Genomic DNA, 13096 nt, shown 5'->3' with positions numbered 1-13096 from the left:
ACACATGTGCGCACACACAGACACACCGACTTCTCTCTATTTCAAATGAAGTAGGAAGCTGCCTTCTCCCAAGATGACCTAAGCATGGCTGTCAACTCTTCAATTTCCTCTCAGTCCCAACACAAGCCTAGCAGGCTCTATGCAACACATCTCTCCTTCTTCTTTTTAATGTGTATTTATTTTTGAGAGACAGAGACACAGAGTGTGAGCAGGGGAGGGTCAGAGACAGAGGGAGACACAGAATATGAAGCAGGCTTCAGGCTCTGAGCTGTCAGCACAGAGCTTGATGTGGGGCTTGAACCCAGGAACTGTGAGATCATGACCTGAGCTAAAGTCGGCCGCTTAACCAACTGAGCCACCCAGGCGCCCCGACACATCTCTCCTTCTTATTGAACCTGGGCAAAGCTCCAGCTGATGAGACAGCCACTCCCTTGTCTCAAGTTCTCTCTTCGCCTCCTTTGCTGGCCCTGTTGCTCAACACCATTCTCTCTCCAGAGAATGAGGACAAAATTCCAATACATGTTTTGGAGTCAGAAACCCATGGTGCATGAGAGGCAGCCTGTTTAATGGTCGAGGGCGTCAGCTCTGAAATCAGACAGCCTGGGTTCAAATCCTACGTCTGCGTGACTTTGGACAAGTTCCTTAACTCTTCTGTGCCTGTTTCCTTATTATATAAAATAATACTGTAATGGTTCTTACCATTATCATAGAGCACTGATTAATTTATAAAAAATACTTAGAATAGGCTCTGGTGCATGTTAAGTGCTCATTGTGCTGGGGCTGCCTGATTAGGACTCTGTCTACCCAGAAGCACTGGGAGTCACTCTGGTCCGAGGCCCAGGCCTGGAGAAGTGAGGGTCCAAGTCCAGTCCTGAGCAGAGGCAGCCCACTGAGCAGTGGTCTAGCCAGGGGCCTGGAACACAGCCTGAGGAACCACTCATGTCCACCCCTGCCGGCTGCCCTTCACTGAGGTAGATCCGGGACCTGTACTTGGGGGGCGGGGGTGGGAGTCTGGGGGAGACTAATCTATGTGAGACTCTGGGACACAGGGTCACCATGTTAGTGTGTGAGCTAGGGTCATCCTGGATCTGATCTACCCTCCCCAAGAAGTAAGGGGGTGGGCTGGCTGTCAGGGGAAAATCAGACAGGAAGGAACCTGTGTCCACTTCGCTGAGCACAGGACCAGCTCTGGGTACCAGCTCTCATGCTCTTCCCTCCCCATTTACCTCCATGATGGCCTTTCTCCCCAAGAGTGGGCCCTTAGGCTCCCTTCTAATTAGGAAGCTGTCCAAAGCTTATTTCTAAATTCTAAAATAACTGTCTCACTCCTCAAAAAAAAAAAAAAAGCCCCCAGCCTCCCAGCTGTGTGACAAGTACAGAGACATGGGTCCCGGGAGCCAGGGGACCTGGGTTTGAATCCCCATCTAACTATGTCTTGGCTATGACTTTGGGCCATGGTCACTTTTTATTTTCACCTCACAGAGACTTAGCTTCCTCATCTATGAAATGTGGGTGGTAACCACACCTACTTCCCTAAGGGATTGTGAATGTCCTTTTGTAACCAATCTTATTGAGTGACTACTATGTGCTCAGCACTGGACTAGTTGGTGGGACACTGAGATGCGTGGCACCATGTGTCTCCCACACTGGCCACACCTTGGCTAGTCTGTGCTCAATTTCTCACTCTAATTTAGTGAGTAAATACCCAGTAAAACCAGTATGTGAGGGAGGAAGCCAGAGCATGTGTGAGTGCTAAGGTGAACTTCCTGAGCCAGCTGGCAGGCAGAGTGCAGAGTGATGGAAGGCTTTCTGGAAGCGGTACCACCTGAACGGTCCCCGAAGCTTGATTTGGGCGAAGGGTGTGGGAGGACAGTCATTCCCAGAAGAGGGCTAAGCAGAGCAAATGGCCCGGGGCCACCATAAGCAAACCTTGGGTGCCTGGCCATGGGCTTCCACATCCATATAGAGTGGGGACAGCAGGAAGACTGAACATGGAACCATGTAGGGACACAGCATGGGGTGGAGGAGAGAGCCCTCATGAGAGTTCAAGGACCTAAGGTCCTACCTCAGCTCTGTTACCCACATACTGTGGGGCCCTGGCAAGTCTCTCCCTACATAGGTCCTTGGTTTCCTCCCAAGAGCCAGATGGGATTTGCCCAGTCATCTGTCCGCCTCTCCAACACCGTGGTGGGGGAGGGACAGCTCCATTTGCCCTGGCTCTAGAGGCTGCCTGGCTCTATGCCTCATCCTGCCAACATTTGTCGAAGGTTTTGAGCAAACGTGACCAGTGAGAAGGCTGGATCCATGAGCGAAGGGTATCCATCACCCAGGAGAGAGACTATCAAGCTTCAAGTGTGGGACGTGCTGGCAACTGGCCATTCTGTTGTTGAAAGGCAGCAGAAGAAGGGCACGCATCAGGCTGGGTGAGGCTGGGCAAGTCACTGCCAACCAAGAATAGACTGAGACCTCCAGGGATAGCATTCTTTTATATATATATATATATTTTATATATATATATATATATATTAATTTTGAGAGAGAGAGAGAGAGAGGGAGAGAGAAAGTATGAGTGGGAGAAGGGGCAGAGAGAGATGGAGACACAGAATCCCAAGCAGGCTCCAGGCTCCGAGCTGTCAGCACAGAGCCCGATGTGGGGCTCAAACCCGCAACTCATGAGATCATGACCTGAGCTGAAGTCAGATGCTTAACTGACTGAGCCACCCAGGTGCCCCAGGGAATGGTATTCTTAAAACAAATATTTGATATTGCCATGCTTTGATGTGTTTTTAGTCACAAAATTCATATTCATTTTGGAATTTCAAATTGCCATGAAAAGAAAGGTGTGTGATGTTTAAGTTTATTAAAAGAGGACATGAGTTTAAAAAGGAAACACAGAGAGTGAGTGTAGAAAAGGAAATTGTTTTGTTAGTGGAGATGGCAGATTGTGGGATATGGTGACTCTGGGAGAGCCAGTGAGGGGACCTGAAAGAGCTCATGTTCATTGAGCACCTGTCCTGTGCCAGGTACTAGAATACCTGTGTCACATGAATGAGCTCACAATGGGGGAGAAACAAGTGCTTTGCTGTGTGCTAAAGTACTAGCACAAAGTACGTGGCCATCAAAAATGTTCCAAAAATCCTGTTGAGGGAATGAATGAATGAATGAATGAATGAAGTGATGAACAAACAGCCGAATGCCAAGAATCAAAGGCAGTGATGATTCTATCAGCTGCAAATGCTGGTGCTTCCCTCCCTCTGGAGGTCCATAAAGGTTAAATCATTCAGTCCCAGCTAAAGACATTGGCCCATTGGGATTCACTGAGAGCATGGTAATTAACACCCGGAGGCTCGCGGCCGTGGTTCCCACCATTTCTTGAGATAACAAGCAAGAGGAGCCAGGGAGGGGAAATATCGTCTCAGAGTTTACAGGGCAGGCAGGGCATGGCCGCCTCTGGCAGGAATGCCTGCAGACGTTGGGTAGCGTTGGAGGGAGGAGGCTTGGGGGCAGTCATCTGACTCTGTGCAGAGGACTTGAGTTCAGGCCAGGTTGGGGTAAGCTTCCCATCCTGTTCTGCATCCTGCCCACCATTCACGTCATCTCCCTGGGATGAAGCAGGGAGGTCCCAAGGGCCCCACCCGGGGAAGAAACACTTCACCCAGCAATGTCTGCTGCCAGAGGCTTGCGCTGGGGGGACTTAAATGCCTGTTGTCCCAAGCTCCTCGGCTGCAGTGCAGATGAGGGACAACAGTTAGAACAATGATTCCCAGGGAATGTCCCACCGCATGAGAATGCTCTGGAAAGTTTATTAAAATGCAGATTCCAAGCCTTGCCCCAGACCTACTGAATCAAAATTATTCATTCATTCAAGCACTATTTAGTGCATCCCTACAAGTACCACACAGTATTCTGGGTGCTGAAGACAGAGCAATGAAGAAACTGGAAGTCCCTGTCTTCATGGAACTTACAGACGGTTGGAGAGAGAACGTACAAATAAATAAAAGAAGGTAGCCAAGTGAGTTCCGCATATCAGATGGTAATAAGTGCCATGGAAGAAAAGAAGCAAGGAACAGATGAGGAGTGACAGGGTAAAGGCTGCCCTTTTAAACAGCGTGCTATTTTAAATATTCGAGAAAAGGCCTAAAGAGGCAAAAGAAGTTGTGTGGCAGTAAAGGCATTCCAAGTGAAGGGAGAGGCAAATACAAATGTCCTGAGGCAAGAATGTGCTATGTATGAATCTCTGTATTTTTCATCAAGCGCAAACGCTAGAGTCTGACACCACATCAGCAGAATGACCGCATCCTATACAGGAGCTGGTTCCTGAAAGAATGGGGCTTGTTTAGGAAATTGTTAAGGAGGCAGAGAAGAGGGACTCAGACTCTCATACAAGGGCCATCTGCAGAGCCTCTAGTCCTTGGCTTCTGAGAGAGAGGACTAAAGATCTAGCTCTAGAGAGGCTCAGATGAAGAAAGCGGTCATTAATGGTCCCTTTCCTGTGTTGGTGGAAACACAAGCCTGACCCCAAACAAAAATGCCTTCAGACTCTTAACTATAGAGAACAAACTGAGGGTTGCTGGAGGGGAGGGTGGTGGGGGGATGGGCTAGATGGGTGATGGGCATTAATGAGGGCACTTGTTGGGATGAGCACTGAGTGTTACATGTAAGTAATGAATCCCTAAATTCTACTCTTGACACCAACTTTTTTAAAAAAGCGAACCCCTTCAATGCCCGTGGAGGAGAGGTTGGGGGACACAAGGCACCAGCACACATAGCATGGTGTGACACCACCTGGGAAGATGTTCTGAAAGCTTTATACTCCCGCTTCATTTAGAGTTTTAAACACAGACGCCCCTTCCATCATGCCTTATCTCATTCAAGCCTCCAAACAATCCCTGAGGTAGGAATTCCACATCCCAGTTTTACAGATAAGAAAAATAGGGTTCACAGAGGTTAAGAGCACATAGCCAGGAAGAAGCTAGAAAGAGCTGGAACTGAAAAGCTGGCCAAATGCCCATTTCTGCGCTCTTCCCACCAGAGTGCACTGTTTCAGCAGGGAGAGAAAAGCAAGAGTTGCCTTTGAGCAGTGGTTACATATCAGCTGTTATTATTATTGTTGTTGTTGTTATTGTTATTGTCATAGCGCTTTCACTGCCATTACCTCATTGTCACTCACTTTCACTGCCATTATCCTTGGTGACTATGGGGCAGGCAGGGCAGGGCGGGGCCTGATGTCCCCACGTGGTACATAAAACCGAAGCAAGGACCTGTGGCCAGGAAGTCGCAGACCTGAGACCAGAAACAGAGTCCTACTAGGTTTCATCTCCTTTTACTGATTTGCAGGGCTCTCTGATATCAAGGGCTACATTCCCATCATGTCCTTGGCCCAGGCTGGGTGCTCTATAAAAGTCTGTGGAACTGGTCATGACTTGGCCTGTCAGGAAATAAACACCTCGCTCTGTGCTGAGCAAGCTGATGCCCAAGAGAAGCAAACCCCAAATGGAGGCTGAGCTGAATATCCTCCTGGCCACCTTCCCCCAAGTTGGGCTGGCCTGGTCTGAAGGGTCCTCAAGCCCTTTGCTAAGGCTCTTCCAAGAGTCACAGTCTCAAGGGTTGTTCCTGCCCTTCTTGAGAGCTCAGCTCAGACTGGTCTCGGGGAAACCCATTCTGGGTCACCTCCCTGCCCCATTCCACGCAGGGCTACCCCAGCTGCCACCGGTCCCCTTCCCAACATGCCCCCCACCCACTCAAGGTGGCTTGCAAGCCATAGGATACTGGGACTGAGCACTATTACTCTCCTAGCCTCCCGGCACCTCTCCTCACACCCCTCCAGCTATCTCCCTATTCACCCATCTGCTCCTCCGGAGTCATACAAAGGTGGGCCCTTTCTTCTCAGAGGCAGCCCTCATTTCTGTGCCCGGGATCCCATCTTCTCCTTCCTCCTCAGAGGCCTTGTTCCATACCTTGGCCTCAAAGGACACAGGCACCCTCTCCGTAGACCAATGTAATTGCCAGAGCCAAGAGACGGCCACCCAGATTTCGTAAAAGCTCCCCAAGCAATTCTAATGTGCAGTCGGGGGCTTGAGAACAACCTGCCTTTCAAGAAAGAGAGCAATACAATACAATACAATACAATACAATACAATACAATGCCAGGGCAATACAGTGCAATAGACCTGAATAACATAGACCAGACTATAATAGAAAACATCACAGTGCTTCCCACATTAGAAGGCTAGCTATTGTTTCTTAAAAGTTCTGTTTCAATCGTGTGCGCTATTGTATGAGTGAGAGTGGGCGTGTCATGCTAGGTCACGATGAACATGTATTTCTTGCTGTAGGTTATGGTTAAAATTTGTGTGAGTGTGTGTGTGTGTGTGTGTGTGAGAGAGAGAGAGCGAGCAAGCGAGAGAGAGAGAGAGAGAGAGAGAGAGAGAGAGACATTGCTCCAGAATCATTAAAATCTGATTCTCTTTTGCAGCCAAAATCCCTGACAGAAAAATATCTACCTCCCTGTCTTCTCTTCCTCTTGATATGGCTTCCAGAACCGCCATCCCCAATCATTCCTAAAGCTTCCTGCTGAGGTTCCACAATCCGCACCTTCCACATGCGGAGGTTCTTCCCAGACTCCGTGTCCTTCCATCTGTCTGTGGGTTCATTCAGATAAATGGCTCTCACTTCTGGAATTCTCTCTGTCCATGGAATCTGTCATCCTCTGGATTCTCCTGCCCTTTCCTGTTCTGTCTCTCACCAGCTAACCCTGCTCCTCCTGACTCTCTGATGTCTCACACTCAGTATTCTCTCAAGCTTCTATTTTTGTTCTCCCTCTTTTCTTTGCCATCTCCTCCCAGGCAGTGGCTTCAATTATTCCGTGCGTAAGACTCCAAATTTACGTTCCCATGGTTCCTTCTTTCAAGCTCCAGCTGTGTAGTTGGAGGGCTATGTGGCAGTCTCCTGGGAATGGGGGGGGAGGTTAGGGGGGGGAACATGGATGGCCTGCAATTCAGTTGCTCGCTTGACTGCATCAGGCAGGTGAGGCAAACGGGGAGGTTATTATTCCCATTGCACACAGGAAGAAACTAAGACTCTGAGAGGTCATGGTCACTCATCCAGTAGTGGAGAGGACTCTACAGTCCGTGCCTCGAGACTTCAGTCCAGAGTTCATCCCCTTCACATCATGGACTGGAACTCCACGTGTGCGAAAGCAAAGCTATGTCTGACTCATTAAACCAGAAGTTCTCAACCAAAGCTGTGTACCACAACCATTAATAATGCTTTTTATTTTTTTATTTTTATTTTAAATGCTTATTTATTTTGAGAGAGAGGGCATGCGCAAGCAGGGGAGGGGCAGAGAGAGGGAGAGAGAGAATCCCAAGCAGGCTCTGCTCTGTCAACGCAGAGCCAGACTCGGGGCTTGAACTCATGAACTGTGACATCATGATCTGAACCGAACCCAAGAGTCAGGTGCTTAACTGACTGAGCCACCCAGGCGTCCCAAGAATGCTTTTTAAAATAGAGATGGCCAGATTCTAGCTCAAACTTACTGAATTAGAATCTTCTGGGAGAGATATTTGTTTTTTAGCTTTATAGTTTGAAGAAATTACAGATGCACAGGAAAGTACACAGAAACATACAAGGAGGTTCCATGCACCCCTCACCCAGCCTCCTGCAACGTTAACATCTTACACAACATCACCCGAGCATACTGATGTTGCCCCCATCTGCATAGCTTTTCAGACCTCTCCATGAAGATGTGTACCCATCTGGGTGTGTGTATGTAGTTCTGTGCAAGTTTGTCACATGTGGCTTTGGGTAACCACCATCACAGTCAAGATACTTACCTGTCCCATCAGCATAATACTCCCTAGACCTCAGGGTTTGGAAGCTTCCCATCCCCGAAGAACCCCACCACTCCTTCTCCTCCCTCTCCTGGGAATGCACCATCATCCTCAGAGCCACCCTGGCTTGAAACTGAGCCATAATTTGCTAGCCCTCCTTTGGCTCACCGGCCCATTGCCTACTAGTCAAGAGATCCAGAAGATGCTTCCTTCATACTATCTCTCTGGCCAGTATCTTGCCTTTGGTCCTCATGCCCACCTCTACAGCACAACAGAGCCTAAGGATGCCTCTTGCTTGGGGGATGTCCTCACCCTTGGAAGGAACAGCTCATTCATCTCTTGCCTTCGCACATGTAAGAGGGGAGGGGCCAGGAGGCCTGGGTGCAGCAAGGTAGGGTGCACAGGTGGGCGAGTCAAGTTGTTCTGGTGTTAGCCACTGGGAGACGAGGGCTCACTTAGGCATCCATTCCATGGACACAAGCCAGGTGATAGCAAGTAGCCATGAGAAGCGGAGGCTGGGCCCTTTCCTGTCTCCTGCATTAAAACACAATCACCTTTAAAACTAGGCTGCCCATTTGTGACCACTCTCAGACGTCTTCCTTTACAACCACGGAACAATTAGAGTCAAGTGATCCATACGCACTGCCTTTCAGAAGTTCTAAAATGTGCTTCACAGCACCGCTCTCCACTTCTTACCACATGGTGATAAAATGAAAATGAAAATTTGCTTATTGAGATTAAATATACTTCAATTATCTGATATGTTTCAGCTTTAATTGATAACAAAACACAAATTGCCCATCTGAATTTCTCATTACAGCAATGGATTCACTGGAAAATTTACTACCTGACACCAGAGGAAACGCTAAAGATAACACAGGCTGAGTGACTCTCTGATCCTGTACCCCAGCAGTCTAGTATTTAGTATCGTGCATTATCCAAAGCACATCCAGATTCCTCATCCTACCAAAGAGCACTGGTTTTTAAACCACCTCAGTACATGGTCTCTAAGTTTGGAGAATGTTATGGGGTGGCACATATAGGTGTCAGAGGCCCTGGAATATGCACCGAAGGGAAGACGTAGCTGGTAGCGGCTGGAGAAGGAGAGAAAGAGGGGGTAAGGGCTTCAACAAGGGTTGTGGGCCACCTGGGGCATTGTGAAGGCCAATGGAACAGGGAGCAGGGCACCCAGCAAAGAGGACAGACTTTCTATAGCTCTGTTGCTGTCACCGTGTTACCTGTCCACTGGCCCCACCATCGAGACCACTGTGACCTTCACCACCACCGGCACCCTCATCACCTCCGCTATTGTCACCACCACTGCTAAGGGTGACCACAAACAGAAATGATGCTTCACAGAAAAGAGCCACTGGCGATGTTCACTATGTACGTGGTGGGGGCGGAGGTCAGGGCTATTGATCCTACGCTGTGCTAGAATGTTAGAGGAGAGAGTGAACAGCCAATAAGGAAGAGCTTGGGGACCAGGCCCCTCCAGGATGCAGAGAGGGTACACCTAGGGAGAGAACCTTCCAGAGCAGTGACCATCAAGAATCTCTCATCTCTGAAGCAACATCTCATTGAAGGAGTGGTCATGGAGAGCCTTAAAAAATGAGAACCTCCGACAGAGGCTGAACTGTCTGCTGAGGTGTCGGGCACAGAGCAGGGTGCCGGGCCCAAGGGAGTTCAGGCACTCACCATTACTGCTGTTGTCATCCACCAGGATGATCTCCTTGAGCAGGTGCGGAGGTGTGCGTTCAATGGCTGAGTGGATGGAGCGCAGCAGCACCGAGAGTGCCTCGTTGACGAAGATGAACACGATGCTCACTTCTGGCAGGCTGTCGGGGAAGGAGAGGTTGCGGCACCTGGAAAGATGAAAATCCAGGCTCTTAGATGTGTCAGTGACTCAGATGGGGTCACCCCAGGTGCTGGGCCACACCATGTCTTGGCTCCAGCTTTTCCAGAGGGCTCAGGAGCCCGGATTCTTCCCAGGGCCTCTTCTTTGATACTTAAGACAAGCCCTAAGTATGTAACAGACAGGGTCATGACCATTAAAATGGATCTGTACCACAACAGAGTCTGGATTTGTCAATGACCATCCCAGCTGAAGAGTTGTGTCATTAACACCCAAAGCAGCACCTAGAACCCAGCAGGTAGTCACGGAGTGTTTAGTAGAAGAATGTCTCAATCTCTCCACATCCAATAGGATTGAAAATGCAACTAAAGTAAAGTCTTAGTTTTTTCAAAATGGCAGACAACATCTAGGTGAAGGCAGACCTTAGATGATCTTCCTGAGGAGAGAAATATGTGCCCTTCCAGAGACTTCTGCCAGAATCCACTCTGTCTCACTGCAGAAGGCATACAGCCTGGGACTTCTCCTACCTCTCATGCATTCACTGGGATCCAGACTCCAGAAGCTGGTTGAAGCTAGAGTCAGAATCTCTAACACAAATGAGGGACAGAATGACAAGTCCCATCTCATTTCACAGGGGAGAGCACTAAGGCTCAGACAGTCTGAGTCCCTACCACGAGTCAAGACAGAATCCCAACTATGGTCTTCTCTGGTGGGGAGAGGAACACGCAACCACTACAAGCATCACCTCCATGTGCAGGAAACCATGGCAGGGGCCCTACTCAGGCCGAAACCCAACAGTATTCCAGAAGGCATGGACTCCCGTCTTCAGGACAGTTGAATGAAAGAAAAGAGCAGCAGTTATAGGCCCTGGGCTCGGAGAGGAGGCTGTCCACTCCCACCACCTGCCACTGGAGGCTCCAGAGGTTCAGGGCTGGTGACCATGGCGTATGACTCCAAAGTGGGAGGTGCAACCAGGTTAGAACATGCAATAATGAGCATAATAGCACAGAGCTTCTGCTTGTCGGCAATTAAAGTGCTGCAGGATAGGAATTGGCCTGTTCTTCCTTAATGAGGAAGGCTGCAGGATAACCAGGGCTGGCAATTTGGAGAAATCACCGTGGGGCCCCAGCCTGCTTAAGAGCAGGAGATTAATAAACTAAAATCACCGTCTCTATGGTTACCAGAAATTTACAGAAACTTCTCCCATTCTATTTCCAGCTCTCCTTCTCCCTCACCAAAGAGGGGTGGGGGGAGGGAAAGAGTTGAGCCTCTTCCCAAATCCTCTTCATACTTACAATTTTTTTTTCATTTTACTTATTTTTTAACTTACATCCAAGTTAGCATATAGTGCAATAATGATTTCAGGAGTAGATTTCAGTGATTTGTCCCCTATGTATATCCCCCAGTGCTCATCCCAACAAGTGTCTTCCTTGATACACCTCAACCCATTTAGTCCATCTGCCTACCCACAACCCCTCCGGCAACTCTCAGTTTGTTCTCTGTATTTAGGAGTCTCTTATCTTTTGTCCCCGTCTTTGTTTTTATATTATTTTCATGCTTACTATGTTAAGAAAACCACCAGGTTAACAGATTGGCATCGTAGAAGGCATTGATTCTTGTATTTAACGGAATAGATATTTATTGAGCTTCTCATGAAGCACGTGCTATTGTAGGCAATAAGAGCACAGCAGGGCGTGGACAAAGTACCTGTCCTCAGGGCACTGACACTTTGACAGGGGAGACAGGTCAACAGGGAAGCGAACAAATGATATCATTTCATACAAGCGCCGAGATGAAAGTAAGGCAGGGTAAGAGGACAGTGTTGCCTTGGCAGCTGTTCCAGAAGGAGTCGTCAGGGAAGAGCTCTGTGAGGAGGACAGGATTCATTAGACTCTTGGATGGTATGACAAAGCAAGTCGTGCAAAAGCCCGGTGGGGCCGAGGGAACAGTGCTGTGACCGGAGAGGAAGCACCAGAGGAAACTGGCTCAGGGAAATGCAGGGAAGGGATGAAGGGCGTGGGGACATGGAGGGAGGGACTGTAATGAAGGACCAAGACTGAAGGCCTCCTTAAGCTTATCAAGACCATTTCCAAAAAAATTGTTGTTGTGAGAATGATTTTTGTAACAGCCAAAGGTCAATTCCTCTGGCTAGGGCTCATTTATTTTTTCCAATGTTTATTTATTTACTTTGAGAGAGAAACAGGGTGCATGTGGGGGTGGGGGCAGAGAGAGAGAGCTCCAAGCAGGCTCCCCACCTAGCACAGAGCCTGATGCAGGGGCTCCATTTCACAACCGCGAGATCATGACCCGAGCTGAAACCAAGAGTCAGATGCTCAACCAACTGAGCCATCCAGGCACCCCTGGCTAGAGCTTATTTATATTTCTCAAGACCAGTAGCTGGCCTTTCCTTAGGCATGAAAATGGACAGAAGTATTAAAATACAACCCACTCACTAATTGCATTTTAAAAATAATACAACGTATGCCCAAACTGCTGGCACGTAACCTTTATACTATTGGTTTTTCATAAAGTTCAGTGCACAGCTGCCAGTAAGGTCAGTACAGTGGTCCATGTTCGCTGTCCCCCCCACTAACCCCACCAGCCGTGAAGACTGACCCGGTGTCTGGTAGCACTTCTCCAGAGGCTTCCTTGGACCCTCAGAGTCCCACTAGCCAGAGCTCCAGGTTGTTCGTGGGTATTCTCCTGAGCTAGGGCTTAGCCCTCTACTCCCTTCCCTTCTTCCCTTCCCTGTTTACTCCCTCCCAAGGAGACCAAGTTTAATTTCTCCCAGTGTCAGCCATGCCCACTAGACGGTTTGAACCCCCAGGGCCTGTGGGCCAACTCCTGATGGCCTTTTCATAAGCCGAATGGAAATGTTTTATTTGTTTTACAAGCTAAACTCTGCTGATCACCATTTCCTCATGAAAGCTTCCTTCGAACATGAGGTTTTTCTACGCAGACCCTCTGGAACATAACAGAACAGCTACGGTAGTGCCTCATATTGGTGCGCATTTATTGTCTGTCTCCCCGCTATAACCAAGTCCCCCAAGGCGGGGGCTTTATTTTGCTGCTGTGCTATCTCTTACCCTTAAACCAGAGTCTGACACACGGTAGGTTTTTGGAATTAAACAAAGCTAATGGGGCTACTTATTTTATACAGGTGGAAACTTTATATGCATGCCACTGACCCCAGCGTGTTCCTTTTTTTCTGCAAATCTCCTTCCTGTGTCGGAGAGTTAGGGCTTCTCTCCACCAGTGGGTCCTTCCTCCCCTGAACTTATGGCCTCAGTTCCTCACATTCCTTCTCTACCAGCTCTCAGTTTCTTTGTACTGTAATTAAGGGCTCCCTCCCGGCCAGACGTCCTGACCTCCTTAAATCTTTCTTTCCTCCTCTTCTCTCTCGGGAGCTGCT

At 48.7% G+C, this 13096-nt stretch overlaps 1 protein-coding gene across 1 annotated transcript in view; it reads right to left on the bottom strand.

Moving 5' to 3' along the window:
• Window positions 1–13096, bottom strand: part of GALNT18 (polypeptide N-acetylgalactosaminyltransferase 18) — a 355085-nt gene that overhangs the window by 149507 nt on the left and 192482 nt on the right. The window contains exon 3 of the mRNA XM_039240915.1: window positions 9528–9694. Coding sequence (XP_039096846.1) covers window positions 9528–9694 — 167 coding nt within the window. The remainder of the gene's footprint in view (window positions 1–9527; window positions 9695–13096) is intronic.

Source organism: Hyaena hyaena, unplaced genomic scaffold, assembly GCF_003009895.1.
Source record: "Hyaena hyaena isolate Hyena2069 unplaced genomic scaffold, ASM300989v1 scaffold_183, whole genome shotgun sequence".
NCBI lineage: Eukaryota > Metazoa > Chordata > Mammalia > Carnivora > Hyaenidae > Hyaena > Hyaena hyaena.
The sequence above is the reverse complement of the archived record's forward strand: the minus strand, read 5'-3'. Positions and strand labels throughout refer to the sequence as shown.